At 43.8% G+C, this 15,928-nt stretch overlaps 1 protein-coding gene across 3 annotated transcripts in view; it reads left to right on the top strand.

The window, feature by feature from the left end:
• The window catches only part of PPP4R4 (protein phosphatase 4 regulatory subunit 4), a 1,234,696-nt gene that overhangs the window by 695,401 nt on the left and 523,367 nt on the right, over positions 1–15,928 (top strand). For all 3 annotated transcript variants that reach the window (XM_069637985.1, XM_069637983.1, XM_069637984.1), the window contains one exon: positions 5,525–5,644. In XM_069637985.1, coding sequence (XP_069494086.1) covers positions 5,525–5,644 — 120 coding nt within the window. The remainder of the gene's footprint in view (positions 1–5,524; positions 5,645–15,928) is intronic.

The raw sequence follows: 15,928 nt of genomic DNA on the forward strand, positions 1-15,928 counted from the left end.
GAATCCAGCCTCCACTCACACCTTAAACCTCCCCCTGAGAACTCGAGAACTCACCTGTGTTTTGAGACTCCATCCTCCCAGCTCGGTGGTTCTCCGCTGATTCGATGCTGTTCGCTCTGCTCCTGGTTTGGGAGAAGAACACAAGATCGTTAGTGGTGGACCCACATCCGGGGAACCATCTCACATCAGTGGCAGCCCCCCTTTGACCGGCAAAGAGACTTACCTGCGCGGTGCCATGCCCAACACGCCGTGGCGATCACAGAGACACTTTCCTGTTCTGCATACCCTGCTCACATCTCTTTGACGAATAACCTGGGGAACATCCATCTCAGAAGTCGAAGTCATCATTACAGAATCACAGGTGAGTCGCACACCCGCGCTCCATCCAGCCGCATTCCTTGAGGGGATAGGATGGAGGAGGGGGATCCCAGTTATTATCGTACAGTAGATTTACCCTGTGTTCGCCATTAGGTTGACCCGACATTCCCCCAGAACATCAATACCAAAAGTCCCGAACACACCCAGGCCCCTCCCAACCTCAAGATCTCTTGGAGGTTTTCGCTCCATCCAGCCAACGGGGGAAAGTGTGGCTGGCATATACAACCGGACAAAGGGAACCAGTGTGGGGGCCAGACTGCAGTACAGTCCTGACCAGGCACTCCTGCAGGGCACTAGAAGTAAGCGTGACACAACGTTAGTATGGGATCAGTGCACAATATAGACTGCCATTCCATGTTATCGTCATTGTTGCAACCAGTATAACCACGTCTTTTCTCACTACCACTTCCTCAAGGCATAGCAGTGCGTATGTTCCTGGTGTTAAGATGGAGGGGCACTGTGGTCTGAAAAGAAATTCATTTCATAGTCGAAAAACCTTCCTTTGTATCCTTGGTATCCATCCTAGCAGTACATGTACCCCATACAGGAACATCTGTGTGGGTATCCCTCTCAATGTACTGTGTGCGTATTATGCTTGTATCAGCACTGCCACCCTGGTTGGATACATCCCAGGTGTGGTGCACACCATCCCTTTCTCTGAGAATGAAATTGTGGCATTCAATTTCCTTAACAAATCTCTCCCCAATATGTTGATGGGTGTGTCTTTAGAATACAATAATAGAGGCTTGAAACAAGGCGGCATTTTAGCGTCTGCCATTTATTATAGAAGACCTTGGCAAATATTTTAGAGCTGTTGTTTCTGATTCACCAAAAAACGGGATTCTTGTGCACTTTCATGGTTGCTATATCCTGATGCTTTAATTTTTCTGGCAAAAACTCTCAAAGGACTGCAGCATCTACTTAAAGCACTAGATGTCTATGCAATATCAAATCACCTGGTCATAAACTTGGAAATACAAAAATTCTTATCCATGCTTCTAAGAACAATATAACAAAATGCACATTCAAATGGTTGCTCCATGAGACACCTTTTGAGGTAGGTTCCATGTCTTAAAATCGCAATGATCTATGAAGACTGGTCTGCACGCTGACCCGCACTCCTCCGAGAGTACACCTGGAATCTCACTGTCTGGTCGGGAAAGCCGAATCTCCCCGTGCGGGCCACCAAAAATGTACTGCAACTAACCAGCAAAAAATTACAAAAGTAGTCTAAAAAAGGAGAGTGCACCAGGCAAGAAGTAACATAATTTATTCTGGGCTATGTTACAGCTGGGAAAGCGAAATTCAAACAGAAAGCAGATCACAACTGCATGAAAAGCACTGTCGAAGTTACTCCCCAAAAATTAAAACTTTTATGATGGTACAAACTAATTTGCATCAAAACACATTGCAACATTAGGTCAATCCCGCAAATGAAGCTAATAGGCAGAACTGTTATTCCCCTATAGCGGGACATACATTATCCAAAGATGATTGGTTCCCATAAATCTTACCACACCCCCCTCGACCCCCGCAGTCATGTCACGGTCCAACCCATGGTTCTCAAATCATGGTGTGAAAACATTGAGACATTTGCGATGATCATCAGAACTTTATTCATCTACTGCCGGACATCTCACATGCTTCCCATTGGTAAGAGGGAGACCATACTGTACGGGTGGGGTACATGTTTTAGCACTGGCCCTCGGTACCCAGGTGAAGACTCTGGGGTCTTCACAGGACCATTTAGGGGGAATCCCTAGGTGTATACATCTGTGAGTACCTCTCTGAAAAGATCCACCCGGTACAGGAGGATTTGTTTACTTCCATGGAAATCATTACAGTCTCATGGAAGAGCTCATCGCCGTCAGACAACTGAACAGACGAGATTAGCCTTAAAGAGGCAAGATCCTCCAGGGTGGAATCGGTACAGACTGGCTACCCTGTATCTTCATCAGTATCCAAACTGGCTCCCGCAGAAAGATCGCCAAGATTTTCGGTACCGAAGAAAAGGAAAACCTCTCAAAGAAGACACAAGGAGCATTCTCAAGGTGTACCGAGCTTGGTACCCATTACTCCTAAAAGACACAAGAAAAAGAAATCCTCAAAGAAGAGATGCTCGGATATTGTATCGGTACTGAGGGTTCAAGATGAACACATAGATATCATTTTGAATTCTGAGGAATTTGATCCATCAGAATCCTTCACAGTACCACCAGAGGAGGTGTTTGGCACTCCAGTGAGGTCCAAAACCTGAGATATTTTGCCCCAGTTTTTTCCTGAGACTAAGGAAATTCAGACTGAACCCAATTATTCTACACCACAATTGGTGTTGACTAATATTCAGGTACCAAGACCTGTGGTAGTTAATATTTATAATCCTTCAAATATGGTTTATCAACCGAATAGGGTAGGATCATCTACATCTGTACATGAGAGCACAGGAAGATAAAGGTGAGCCAACTGAAATGGCTAAGGACATCACAGCTCTGGTACTCGAGACCATGCTGTCTGAACCTTTCCTAGAGGTGTTAGCACAACGGATTAAGTACAAGATGGTCTCTTCTGAGTCCCACAAAACGTGGGTTCTATAGAAGCACCACCATTACCTACACCAACACCAGTAATCACTGACTGATGCTGCTTGCTCTAATAAGTAGCAGAAAGTGTCGAGAGACACAGACATTGATTCTGATGGCGAACATCCATCTGTTTCACCTTAGATAGTATTTCAGGAGATTTTGGCAAAGGCCATGCAAGCTCTGGAGATTGTGCCAAAAGGCAAAGCGGAAACTACTGATATGCTTCGGATAACTGCCTTTTCAGCAAGCCTTCTCCCTATTATCTATGGAAACGTCACTGTTAGAACAAGCATTAAGTCATGGGGGAAACCATATTCATATGTGCATGTTTCTAAAGCACTGGATACCAAATAAAAGGTTCCAAAGGAGGAACTTTTTATACTAATGGGAAACTTACCAACTTGGTCTTCAGTGGTGTCTGCAGCCTTACGATCGAAAGGCAAAGGACCAGCAACATCGCCTTCAATGGTGTTAGTCAAGAATGCCAAAGCCTGGGAGACAGAGGTGGAAAAGTCCTAGTGCTTCCCCTCAGCTGAGTCAGATAAATGTGGCCACAATACTTTCAGGTTTCAGTATTCTAAATTGGGAAAATGTAGATTGCTTTGCAGAGTTTCTCCCACATGACGCGCAGACGAGTTTACCGTCTGGGTCTCAGAAGGGAGAGAGGCCACTATACAACAGCTACAAGTCGTAAAAGACTTTGACTGATATCACATAACTCCAAAATGATCCCTGTAGTACTTTCCTGGCCACGTCAAATTTGGTTTGCGGATCGGCTGGACTTAGCAAGGACAGTGAGTGTAGATCTACTGATGCCAGAAGATCTTCCAACTCAGCAGATGGCCAGGTACTTCACCCCTCTCCTCAATTAATGAACTTGAAGGCTTGGTTTCCGAAGGACTGGCCTTCGTTAGTTTACCTTTATCTGAACAGAATCTAATAATCATGACGGCTTCCAGGAAGGCATCCACGAGGAAGCACTATCGAAGCTAATGGTTGTGGATTTGTCATTGGGCTTTAGATTGCAGTTTAAACCTATTGAAAGCATCAGTCGACAATGTAATGTTTTTTATGTCATCTTTGGTATAAACAGCAGTAAAAGTTGACGCTTGTAAACATTATTTGTCCGAAATAGGTGCCTATTTGAATAGAGAAGAAAAATCTCTTTCATTATCAAACGAGGCAATTCAGAGGCATTTTGAAGAGTTCCTTCGATTACATCCACCTATATATGATCCTCCACTGCAGTGGGATCTAAATTTAGTTTTTTCAACCAATTCAGGCCAATGGCCTATTGCAGTATTGAGCTCTTAACATGGAAAACTGCATTTTGGTGGCCATTACATCAGCGATGAGAGTAGGAGAGCTACAGGCTCGGTCATCAAAGGTACCTTATCTGATTTTTCATAGCGATAAGGTGGTCCTTCGTACAGTGCCCTCCTTCTTACCGAAGGTGGTATTGGAATTTCATCTGAATCAAGACATTTTCCTTGGAATTTTCCATCCCAGACCGCATTCTTCACTGGCTGAGGAGGCCTTACATAATCTGGATGTGTCAAGGACGCTAACATTTTATTTACAAAGGATTAACTCTTTGTCACGCATGGCAAAAAAAGAAAAAAACTAAGGGAACTGGGTGTTGCGGTTGGTGAGGTGGGGGTGAAGGGTGGGTCTGGCGTGCAGAGGGACGCACGCTCCTAAAAGAGGCCCATAACTTAATAAAGTTCTTAAAGGGGCAGCTATCTTTTGGAGTCTGTTTATTTTCGACCCGCCTGCAGATGCATGATTCCCAAAGAGTTGGGAAGGAGGGAGAGCAAGGACTAAGAGAACCTGAATCGCAATGAAGGTAATTTTTCATAATTACCTGCTGGTGACCCAAGGAGCTTTTGTGACGGGTCCATAGTCTTATATTGTACATATATGTTCTCCTCCTACAATATGTTTGCTTTGCTAAATTCTGTATACAAATGGGACTGTTGCGTGTTAGAAGCATTTACATTGTCGATCACAAATTGCCGACACTCTGAACACAAATTGACTTTACATGTTGGCCACTATCACAAATAGCTCATTGCAAAGATTTTCTGAAACAATATTAAAATTTCAAATTTCAAATTGATCAACATACATCAAAGCCTTAACTGGACATCTTTGCCTTCAGTGGCCATACCACACACCCAAACAGCAGTGTGCATGAACCCAAAAGGTTTTGCAAATAACAGAAGTCGATTTTTGGTAAAAAATATGTTGGGAAACCGAAACTTCTACATTATTCGGGACCTACATTTTAAATGCTTATTGTGTTGACATACTCTGTTACGTTGATTTATACCATGTGTCGCTACCACCCAGGGGCAGTCTCCAGGCGCTCAATGTATAATAAAACAGGGATGTCTGTGTGCGGTTAATAATTATTTATTGATTTTTGTAAGTAAACCTTAACATTGTACTATTGTCCCATTTGTGTTTTTTATCCTGTTTCTCGTTTGAGGGTAACCAATATCCTTTTATATACATTTCATGTATTTTGCATATGGAACTAATACTCACTATTTTTGTTGCAGGCTATGATTGTCTTTGTGGGTCCAAAAAACTTTCAATTAGAGTTGTATTCTACTTTTTTTTGTCTTTGTCATGACCCCGAAGTGCCAGTCAGAAATACGATGGCAATTGGCTTCTATGAAGTAAGTACATGCTTTTTGAGCTATCTTTATTTTAATAAAACAAAACATGCTAATTAAAAAAAATACCTTTAAGCAAGAGCTGTGCTAATTATGACCCGTGATATTCACAGGTAAGGGCTACATTGAAAACCAATGGGAAACATTTAGCTCTCAACACGCTTGTGTAAATGCATTCCTCTCTGCTTCCTCTTTCCATGTCACTGTGTGTCCTACTGAGTTTGACATGGAATCTCACTCTTTTTTTTTTATTGCAATTTTAAATTTGCCTTACCCGCTGTGACAAATTGTACATATGTCAAATTGTAAATGTGTCCTATACACAGTGACTGCATTTACTTCGAGGTAGAGGATGGGCTGCTCCTAGGTCATTGGTGCCAACACCTGTGGTATGACGTTATGTGCAGAGCTTGTTCGCTGTGAATACTCTGAAGACCCCACCTTGCCCCAGGTCTGTGCCAGAGACTGCTACTGGGTCCAAATCTCTAATTCCCCCTGCCCATGTAAGGAATACCATATCTTTAAATAGCACCAACACTGTAATAGGTCTTCAGGGATTTCCTCTAGAAGTGGCCCATGCCAGAAGCATATACTTAGTGCAGAAAGACATCATAAGGTTGGACCACTCCACAAACTTCAGAATGCGTTCATGACATTCAAGATTGAGGCCCAGCCTTCAATCAGCTCTGACCATGTACTGTATTGAGAAGTCTTTAGCCTCAGGTGAACTCAATAGGTTAGACCTGCTGCTCCAATCACATTATAGACACGATTCCCTCAGCTGTACCCGCTATTGGTCAGTACCACCTAAGTGGTAGGCAGTCTGGCAAAGTTTGTGTGTGTCAATGGTTTGAGAGTGAGTTCTCGAGGTGGTGTAAGGGGCCCCTAGGGGACCCTGACGTCTTTCGAAACAAGGTGGGTCACCACACACTATAGAGTCGCCAGACACGAGGGTGTATTCCCAAAGGTAGGGTTTTATTGCAAAGCAAAAGTCTCAGTTGGCCAGCTCGGTCTCACGCCCCGCGACGTCTATCTCTAGACCTCGAGGGACGCAAGAGAGTGAATTACGTACATCAATTACATATATACAAAATGCATATCAACAATCAGCTATGACATGTATAACACCCCTCTTCATTGGGTTTCTTTGAACTTGGTGTGATGATGGACATCTCCGACCACTATGACACCTTCAAACATCTATTCTAGTAACAATTTGCAATTTGTGAGTGCGTAGGCATCTTTCCGTTATTGAATAGAACATGGCGCTTCTGTTCTTGGAAGCGAACTACATACAGAGGGAGTTGCATTCCAGACCTTGCTATCTATCAGGTGCTATTCGTGTCCTGGGAGCCGACATGCTCTTAGCGGGCTCAGCAAAGGGGGGCCGTTAGAAAAGCATAATTCAAGCCTTTAGCGGTATTATTCTAACATATTCTACCATATAACAAGACTGGCTGGCAGCTGTGAAATGATTAATGCCCTGCGGTTCTGCTTCAAGGCTACATTAAAGAGGGAGCCGGGCATTCTTCCTGGCGCTGCCTACTTTTGTGTTTCAGCGAAACTCTTGTTATCCTCTCGGCCCTGTGGCCTTGTCCTTTTCATATACAGACAATAATATTCCTCAGACGAGCAGTCTAAGCGGTAAATATACTGCGAAGCAATAGGAACAGAAAGCAATGAGCAATGGTTAGAAAACAAAATGGCGATTCTTGTTACATCAAAATGGCCGTTCATTGGAAAACTCGAAAACCTATATTCTGTTGTATCGTGCATGAGACGTTTGGCCCACGGCCACCAAAATGCGTTTGCGGTCTCAAATTAGATTTGTAGACTGACAAACCCTCCTTTGGCTGTATGCCAAACGTCTCATCTATTTATTGAAACCTCCTCTAGTGATGATGAATCTGAAGTACTTATGTCTGAGTCTCGCATGCTATCGTGGTCATCATTGTCTTCATTAATATCTATTGCCATCAACTCTTTCATTACTCATCTGATTTGGGTCTGGGCTAGTTCGATCATGAGGTTGTTTTTTCTTTATCATATGCATGCATCCTTCCGTACATCCCTCAGTTACCTCTGCACAAACAATGGGTAAACAATGTATACAACAACAACCCGTTAGGAATATTCCGAACACCACTACTAATATTGAGATCAGCTTCCATCCCCAAGATCCTAGTATTCCCCAAAACCAAGATCCTATTTCCCAGCTCCCTTCTCCCGTGGGGAGTTCAGAGCTTAGAATGTGCATTTTCTTTATTGCTCCAAAGATCGTGGGGGATCGACATAAACGCAACATGCTGATCCCACTATTTTGCAAATTTCACCACGATCAATCAGGATTACATCGAGAGCCATTCTATTTTGCAGCGTCATTAACCTGATTCCTCTTTCTTCCAACGTCATGTTAAATAATATATCTGTTGTTGTGTTTATTGTATCCTTTAGGATTCTGGACAGTTGCCTTATATTATAGGAGTTCACTAGCTGTCCTAAGAATGGAATGAATGATTTCGCTACATCAGTTGCTATTAAAACACCTTTGTCAGTCCTTTTGACTCTAGTTCTGGATAATTTGGCCATGGCTGCTGTTTCCAAGAGGAATACTCCTGGGAACAATAGCCCGAGATAACATGTACCTCCCCAGTTTATGGGCAACCAAGGGTATGCTTTCTCTCCACATGTAAAATAAACTGGATCACCTCCGTATGCTGGTTCTATTTCCCATTTTAGTACCACTTTATTCATACAACCAGTATATGTTCCGACTGAAAAAGATCCTTTCTTTTTTAGGCAAAAAGGGACAGTTCTTGGGCTATAATTCACTGTGTAAGATGGGGGAATCGCATCTTTGTTCCCTTCGGTTCTTACACGAAACGTCATTACAGATGTTTTTTCTGGCGGGGACAATCTATCTCGTCTATTTTGTCGTGTTATCTTTCGTGTGCTTTTCCTCGTGTGCTCTGGGGCTATTACTTGTGCTTTATGGAAAATGGAACAACCCACAGGCTTCATTATTATCTCCTCAAACTCATTCATGTTGGTTCTGTCTAATTGACCCGTATTACTCTCATTCCACTTCCCATAGAACATTGCACCTAAAGATGCACTACATGCCGAACTTAATGATAATGGTTGCACATACCACCCTATTCCTTTCCCAGCATGCTGTGGTAAATGGGCACATACCCAGCAGTTTGTTTTCTTCAGGATTGCATGTGTCATGTTCATTATCGGTAGTAAGGTGTTATTCGTAAAACCTTCCCTGTGTTTTTCTTCCATTGGGGGTAGGGTATAAGTGATCACCTGAACTGGGCTTTCAGTAGTGGATATATTAATTATTAGTATAAACATTTCTAATGGGTGTATTGTTTCTACCCACCATAATATTAGGGCTGTCGATATTGGTGCTACCACGCTCATAAAGCACATTATTATCGTTAGTGTCGGCATACAATTTGTTTTACCATGCGTTTTTCTTAAATTTATAGTCTTTATAACTGACTCATTTTCAGCAGTGGTGGTGCAGTAGGAGGCTGGAACCGGTCCCGGCATGTTTCTCGTCGTCCTTCTTCTTCCTTATCACAATTCGTTGTGGATATCTCTCTTCGTCGCGTTTGCTCTGATATCTATAAATTCAATGGATTTCTCACAATTCAGTTTTGCCTGTCCTTTTTTTTTTTTTTTTTTTTTAGCCTGGATTCGATTATTCGTTTTTATGCGAGATCACTTGCCCCTTCTTATACTGCTCAGAGGACCTTTGAGCAGTTTTCGCCTCAGTATCATGTGCGCCCAGCTTGTCCGCTCTGGTTCTGGACACATGTACTTTTATGATCACACCGAGGAGCCGCGAGTCTTGAATTGTCCGACTTGCACAATTCTCACGCTTCTCTCCTCTACACCCCTGGTTCCTTCTCCGTCCATGAGCTGAACCAGAGGTTGACATAAACACCAAAAGAAAAAGAATGCGGACAACTTTGTCTTCCGAGGCCGCAGGTTGTATCGCCTTGCTCCTGGTATCGTATGATCCGTGAACAGTGCCGGTGCACTTTCAGATTCAGGGTTGAAGTCAGCCTGTGGCGCTTCTGCAGGTGCTGGTGTGCGCCGCGCCAATGATGCAGATTCGGTCTTTGGCGTGCTGGCAAGTGATGGTGGGCGCCAAAGGGGTACACGATTTGGTTTTGCTGGTATCTGCAAGGCAGATTTCACGTCGGTCAGCAGTGATATCGATTCTGCTGGGCAACGTGGGGCACTCTTTGCCCTTCCCCCTCTTTGGCAATCGTCTCAGGCTTTGTTTCGAGTTTCACTTCACGTTTTGGCAGATCAGGTGGCTGCACACTGGCAACAGTTTCTTTAGTTTCTGCTGTCTCTTTCCGGTCATCAGTGTCAGGCAAGGCTTTCAGTGCAGTTGGAATCTTTTTGGCATGGGTGGCATGGATCCACGACTTCCTTCCATCCACCCGTATTGCTGTCTGCGTCGCCAAAAGTACTTGATGGGGCCCGCGCCACCTGGGTGCTAATGATGACTTTCTTTCGAAGTTTTTTAGCAGCACCCAGTCTCCTGGCTCCAGCGCGTGCCCCGGACCGGTATACCGCACAGGTAATGCCTCCTGCACCTGCTGATGAATCTAACGCAATTTCTGCATTAAAAGGCCACAAGAAGTACTAAGCACAGGATGTTCTATCTCACTGAGTCGTTTTGGCTGAGGTGCGCACCATACATTTGCCGGCCTCCCCATTATGATCTCATATGGGGAGAGCCCAGTTTTAGCCTGTACAGACATACGCATGCATAATAGTGCTATTGGTAATGCATCCACCCAACTCAACTGGCTTCCTGCACAAATCTTGCTAATCTTTTATTTAAGAATCCCGTTGTGCCTCTCCACAAGACCGGCAGAACTCGAATGCCTTGAACTATGGAATCTCTTATCAATCTGGAGACCTGCACATATCTGTAACACCACTGCACCCACAAAATGCTGTCCATTATCGGACCATAGGACACGGGGAAAGCCAAATCTGAAAAATACTCCTTCAACATTACTTTTGCCGTAGTCATCGCTGTGCAGTCTTTTAAAGGATATGCCTCCACCCACTTACTGAATGCCCAGATTACCACCAAGACGTATTTTAAGTTTTGGCACCTTTCCATCTCTATGAAATCAAAATGAACTACCTCAAACGGCATGGAGGGTGGGCCAAAACTGCCTGTTGGTGTCACTGTACCCTTTCCTACATTGTGTTGGAAACACGTGATACAGTTCTGCACCAACCTCTCTGCATTCTTTTTTATGTTTGCATTCTGCCATACTGTAGAAAGGTGCTGTATCATTTTCTTGGCACAGATGTGCGTAGGGCTGTGGGCCATTGTGACCATTGCAGTCACATATGAATTTGGCAACATCCAGTTTCTAGTTCCCTTGTCCACCAACAAACCCTCCAAATCCAACTCAGCAGTTCCCTCTGCCCATCCGTGTATTTCATCGGCCGTAGCCTCGGCCTGCATTTCTTTGACAGTCGCAACTTCATTTTCTATCATACAGGGTACTTCCTCTGTCTGAACCGTCATCATCTTGGTATTCAAATCAGTGGCAGTTTGTTTCGCAAACCTGTCTGCAAACGCGTTTCCCTCTCCTATTTTGCATGTTACCTTTTTATGTGCCTCGCGTTTCACTATTGCTAGGCGCTTTGGAAACGTGAGTGCAGACAGCAATCGTACAATCAAAGGGCCATGTTGAATTCTGGCACCATCTGATGTCAGAAACCCTCTCTCAGCCCAGAGTCGTCCAAAGTTATGAACCACTCCAAACGTGTACTGACTATCAGTATATATATTCACATTCAAATTTTCAGAAATCTTGCAGGCTCTGGTTACTGCTATTATTTTCGCGGCTTGTGCTGAATTATAGGGGATTCTTTTACTTTCTACAACACTCTCTAGGGTAGTGATAGCGTATGCGACAGTTGTCGTGCCATCTGGTAATTTAAAACATAAGCAGTCACAAAATAACTCTCCATCCAGCTCTTTCTGTGGAATATCACTTAAATCAACTCTCCCCTTGGTTTCTTCCTCAGTGACCATTAAGCAGTCGTGGGGGGGGTGATTCATTCTTCCCAATTGCTTTTATGGTTAATGGCATTAATTCTGCAGGATTCAAAGTGCTACACCTCATAATTTGGATATGGGGCGTGAACAAGATAATCTCATACCTTGTCAATCTAGCAGAGGTGAGGTGTTGCGTCTGTGTCCTATTTAATGGAACGTCTATGGCATTTGGCACCATCAGAATTAAAGTGTGCCCCAATACCATCCCTTCCGTTTGTTTCACTGACGCAGCAGCCGCTGCGACAGATCGCAAACATCGTGGTAGTGCGTGCACTACAGGGTCCAGCGCAGAAGAAAAATAGCGGCACGGCCTATTTCTTCCACCTTGTTCCTGTGTCAAAACTGCCAATGCACATCCTTCACTTTCACACACTTTCAGTTCGCCGTACCCAAAACTGGAGCTGAGCATAATGCAGTTTTCAATCCATCAAATGCTCTCTGACATTCCTCATCCCACTGCAAAGGCATAACCACATCGTTTCTAGTCAAATTCACTAATGGTCTCACAATCAACGCAAAATTACCAATCCATCGTCGGCAATATGACGCCATGCCTATTATGGCTCTGACTCCTTTTTGTGTCTTTGGAATAGGCATACAAGAAATACTTTCTATGCGTTCTGGCGTTAGTCTTCTCCCTCCTTTCGAAAGTAGGTAGCCCAAGTAAACTACCTCTTTTCGATTATACTGAAATTTCTTCAAACTAGCTTTATGGCCATGTGCCGCTAGGTGTGACAGTAGTAATACAGTGCTTTCTTTACAAATCTCCTCTGGATCTGCAGCTAGCAATAAATTGTCTATGTATTGCAAAAGTACACAACCCATGGGTAATTCCAGCAGGTCTAGTTGTTCTTTTAATGCTCTACTGTAAATACTTGGACTTTCCGTATAACCTTGCGGAATCCGCGTAAATGTAAATGATCGTCCTCCTAATGTGAATGCGAACAAATATCCACTGTCCTTGTCCACTGGAATACTAAAGAATGCGTTCTTCAAATCTATTACAGAAAAATATTCTGCTGAAACAGGTATCATTGTCAATATTGTAGTGACGTCTGGCACTAGAGGAAATTGCGGATGTACTACTTTATTCAATGCGCGTAGATCAATTATGAAATGGTATGGTACCTCATTACCTCCTTTTTTATAAACCGGAAGGATCAGGCTGTTACATGTACTGCCTGTGATTTCCTCTATTACCCCTAATTTCACCAAATCAGTAACAATACTCTTCAATCCTTTCTCACCTTCAACCGAAATTTTGTATTGGGGTATTCGCGGTAGGGTAACACCGTCTTTTAAAATAATCTTTACTGGCTCTATCTTTAAACATCCCACATCGTTGTCATGCATTGCCCATATACAGGTTGGTACTTTACTTAGTTCCCCTGGTAACGCTTCGGACATGAATTCTGACACAGGGGCATCGTGTGGCCATATCGTTAGAAACACTCCGTCTGCCGTGCAATATATAACAGAACCTAGTTTTTTCAACAAATTTAATCCCAACAAATTTTCTCCACAATTTTCTGTTAGAAGGAAAGGACAATGTTCGGTAAATGGTCCTATGGTAACTGGGACTGGTTTGGACTTTGAGTTTATGACTGGTGTACCTGCGAACCCTACGGAAATATTCTTTTGCCTTGACAGTGGTATATTCGGAACCAAGTGATGGTCTATTGAACACTTCTGTGCCTCTGTATCTACAAGAAAGTGGTGTTCCTCATTCCCGACTCTCATTTCTACGTAGGGTCCTCTCTGATTCACGGGAATAGACACTGGTTTCGACCCCTGTCCTGGGCTGTCCTATTTGGGAAATAACACATCGTCCGATGTGTAATCATTACTATTACTGTAATACGTGTTTGGCTGCGTATCGAAAACATTTCCACTCTTCCCTCTATTTCCCCCACTCTGATTTCCATATTGTTGATTTTGCTGTCCCTGACTCTGGTTTGGGGAATTTTGGTTTTGGCCTTGGTTTTGATTACCTCCATTATTATGATGCTGCTGCATACTATTCCTATTTGGTCCATTCGCTCCTGGGTGTCCTCTATGCTGTCTCCTCTGACCAGACCCATTTCTATTCTGTAGATGCGGGCATTGCGCTCGCCAATGTCCTTCCTCTTTACAATATGCACACTGATTCGGCCCCAGTGTTCCCCCATGCATATTCGAACTACCCCTTACTTGTGCGTTCCCTCGCCCTCTATTATGTCCTACGACTTGCTGCATTAATACGCTTGTCTTTAGATTTACCCTATCCCTCTCTTCTTTTTCTTTTCCTGCAGTCACTCTGCGCTCATAATATTGGGCCATATGCAGTACTTCGCCCAACGTTTTTGCTTGCCATGCACTCTCTGATGTCATTATTAGATCCTGAATTGGAAGTTTTAACCCCCTCACATATTTGTCAACAAATAACCTCTTCCCTGCTTCTGAACCCACATCCTGCCCGCTGAAGTCTGTGAATACTTCTTCAAATCTATTAAAATAATATGTAACCAACTGATCTTTGCCTTGTACCCATGCAGTCAATTTGTCCCATTGGATTCTTTTCTCTGGAACAATTGTTTTTAACTTCTGTACTATACGTGCTGGTAATGCCGCCAGGTTCGGTCCTGGTGTTCCTCTAACTGCTTTATTTCTATCCTCTATCATCAAATCCGCCCATGTGGCGCCAAAGGCAGTTGTCATCTACCTTCCTTATTTGTTTCCATATATCTGCTGGCAGGATCACTGGGAATATTAGGTCTATATCACCCATGGTAAGCACGGATGACTGTAGGCAAGACTCTACTTCCTTGTAAAACCCTGCAGGATTATTTCTTCTATCCGGAATCGTCTGCTTTATGTTGTTTACCTCTTGTCTGGAAAAGGGGACATGCACGTATTGGGCGGTGTAATGGTCTGGTGTTACCTGCGCCGCTACATTGCCCGCTGCGGGAACCTCCACTTTGGGCACAAAGGTAGCTAGGACCTCTCTCATAGGAAATGCCCCAGTTACGTCCCTACCCCTTCTTTAGAAGCAAAAATATTCCCAGATCCAATGATAGGGCTGTTTCTCCTGTCCCTCGTTCTAATGCTCTCCTATATACTGCCATTATTTCAGGCGGGCTGGCCTTATCGTTTTTTATATCTTTATCTAATAAATGTTCAACCATCGATTGTAGAGCTTTTCTTTTGATAGGCATGGAATATTCATCAAATATCTTGTGTATCTCCATTGTGGGAATACTAGGATCTGACATCCATCTAGACGCTTCTCGCATACATACTTTTAACTTGTCGCCCCTTTGCACTGATGACATCGACTGTCGTTGCTGTATATATGGCTCTATTTCTCCCAATATCTTTACTCCTGTACCCTGGTGCAGTAAACATTTCGGCATAGTCATTATCTAATTCATCTTTAAGCTCAAAAAGTCTATACACATGTTCTCTCACTTCTTCATCCCTCTCCCTACAGCGTGCTAATGCATTCAAATCTAACAATCGCTGCAGTGGTAATTTCCCAATTAGCTGTTTCCATCTCTCCACCAAATATTCACCCATGCATTCCAACACTACCTGTCTTTCGTTGCTTCTACGAAAGTCATATATCGAAGCCAATGTTGCCGTCCCATCATTCCCATCTATATACATCTCTGCCTGTTGCTGCAATTCCACCTTCCTTTCCTTGCTGATTACGCTGCGGGTTACCCTCGTGCACTGCCGTTGGTTAGTCCCGCCTCTTGCCCCCGTGGTTTCAACTTCAACCCCGGGAGGAACGGACGGTACCGAGTCTGTGTCTAAGGCGGGAGGTGCGGATGGGACAATGGGAACAGCGAGTGTCTTTTGTGGGCCTGGTTGGCTAGTAGGAAGTTTTAAGTGCGTGGTCTGTGGCTGTGGGAGGGCTTGAGCTACTGGAGGGGGAGCTTGAGCTGCGGGCGGGTTTTGGGTAATAGCTACTGACGTATCTGGTCTTACTTCTGATCTTGAGCCTTGTTTTGTATGGGTCAATATATTTTCTATCAATTCATCTGTCATGTGTAATTCTCGTTGTGGGTATATCTTTTCTATATTCAACTGGTCACGCCTGCTTGCCTGCCCTTCTTAGACTCAGTCCACTCCTCCTCTTCTTTTTCTTCCGCTACCTCACCTTTTGATTTATGCCTGCGCGCATGCTTTGC

The sequence above is a fragment of the Ambystoma mexicanum genome, chromosome 14, assembly GCF_040938575.1.
Source record: "Ambystoma mexicanum isolate Mex_15411 chromosome 14, UKY_AmexF1_1, whole genome shotgun sequence".
Classification (NCBI taxonomy): domain Eukaryota; kingdom Metazoa; phylum Chordata; class Amphibia; order Caudata; family Ambystomatidae; genus Ambystoma; species Ambystoma mexicanum.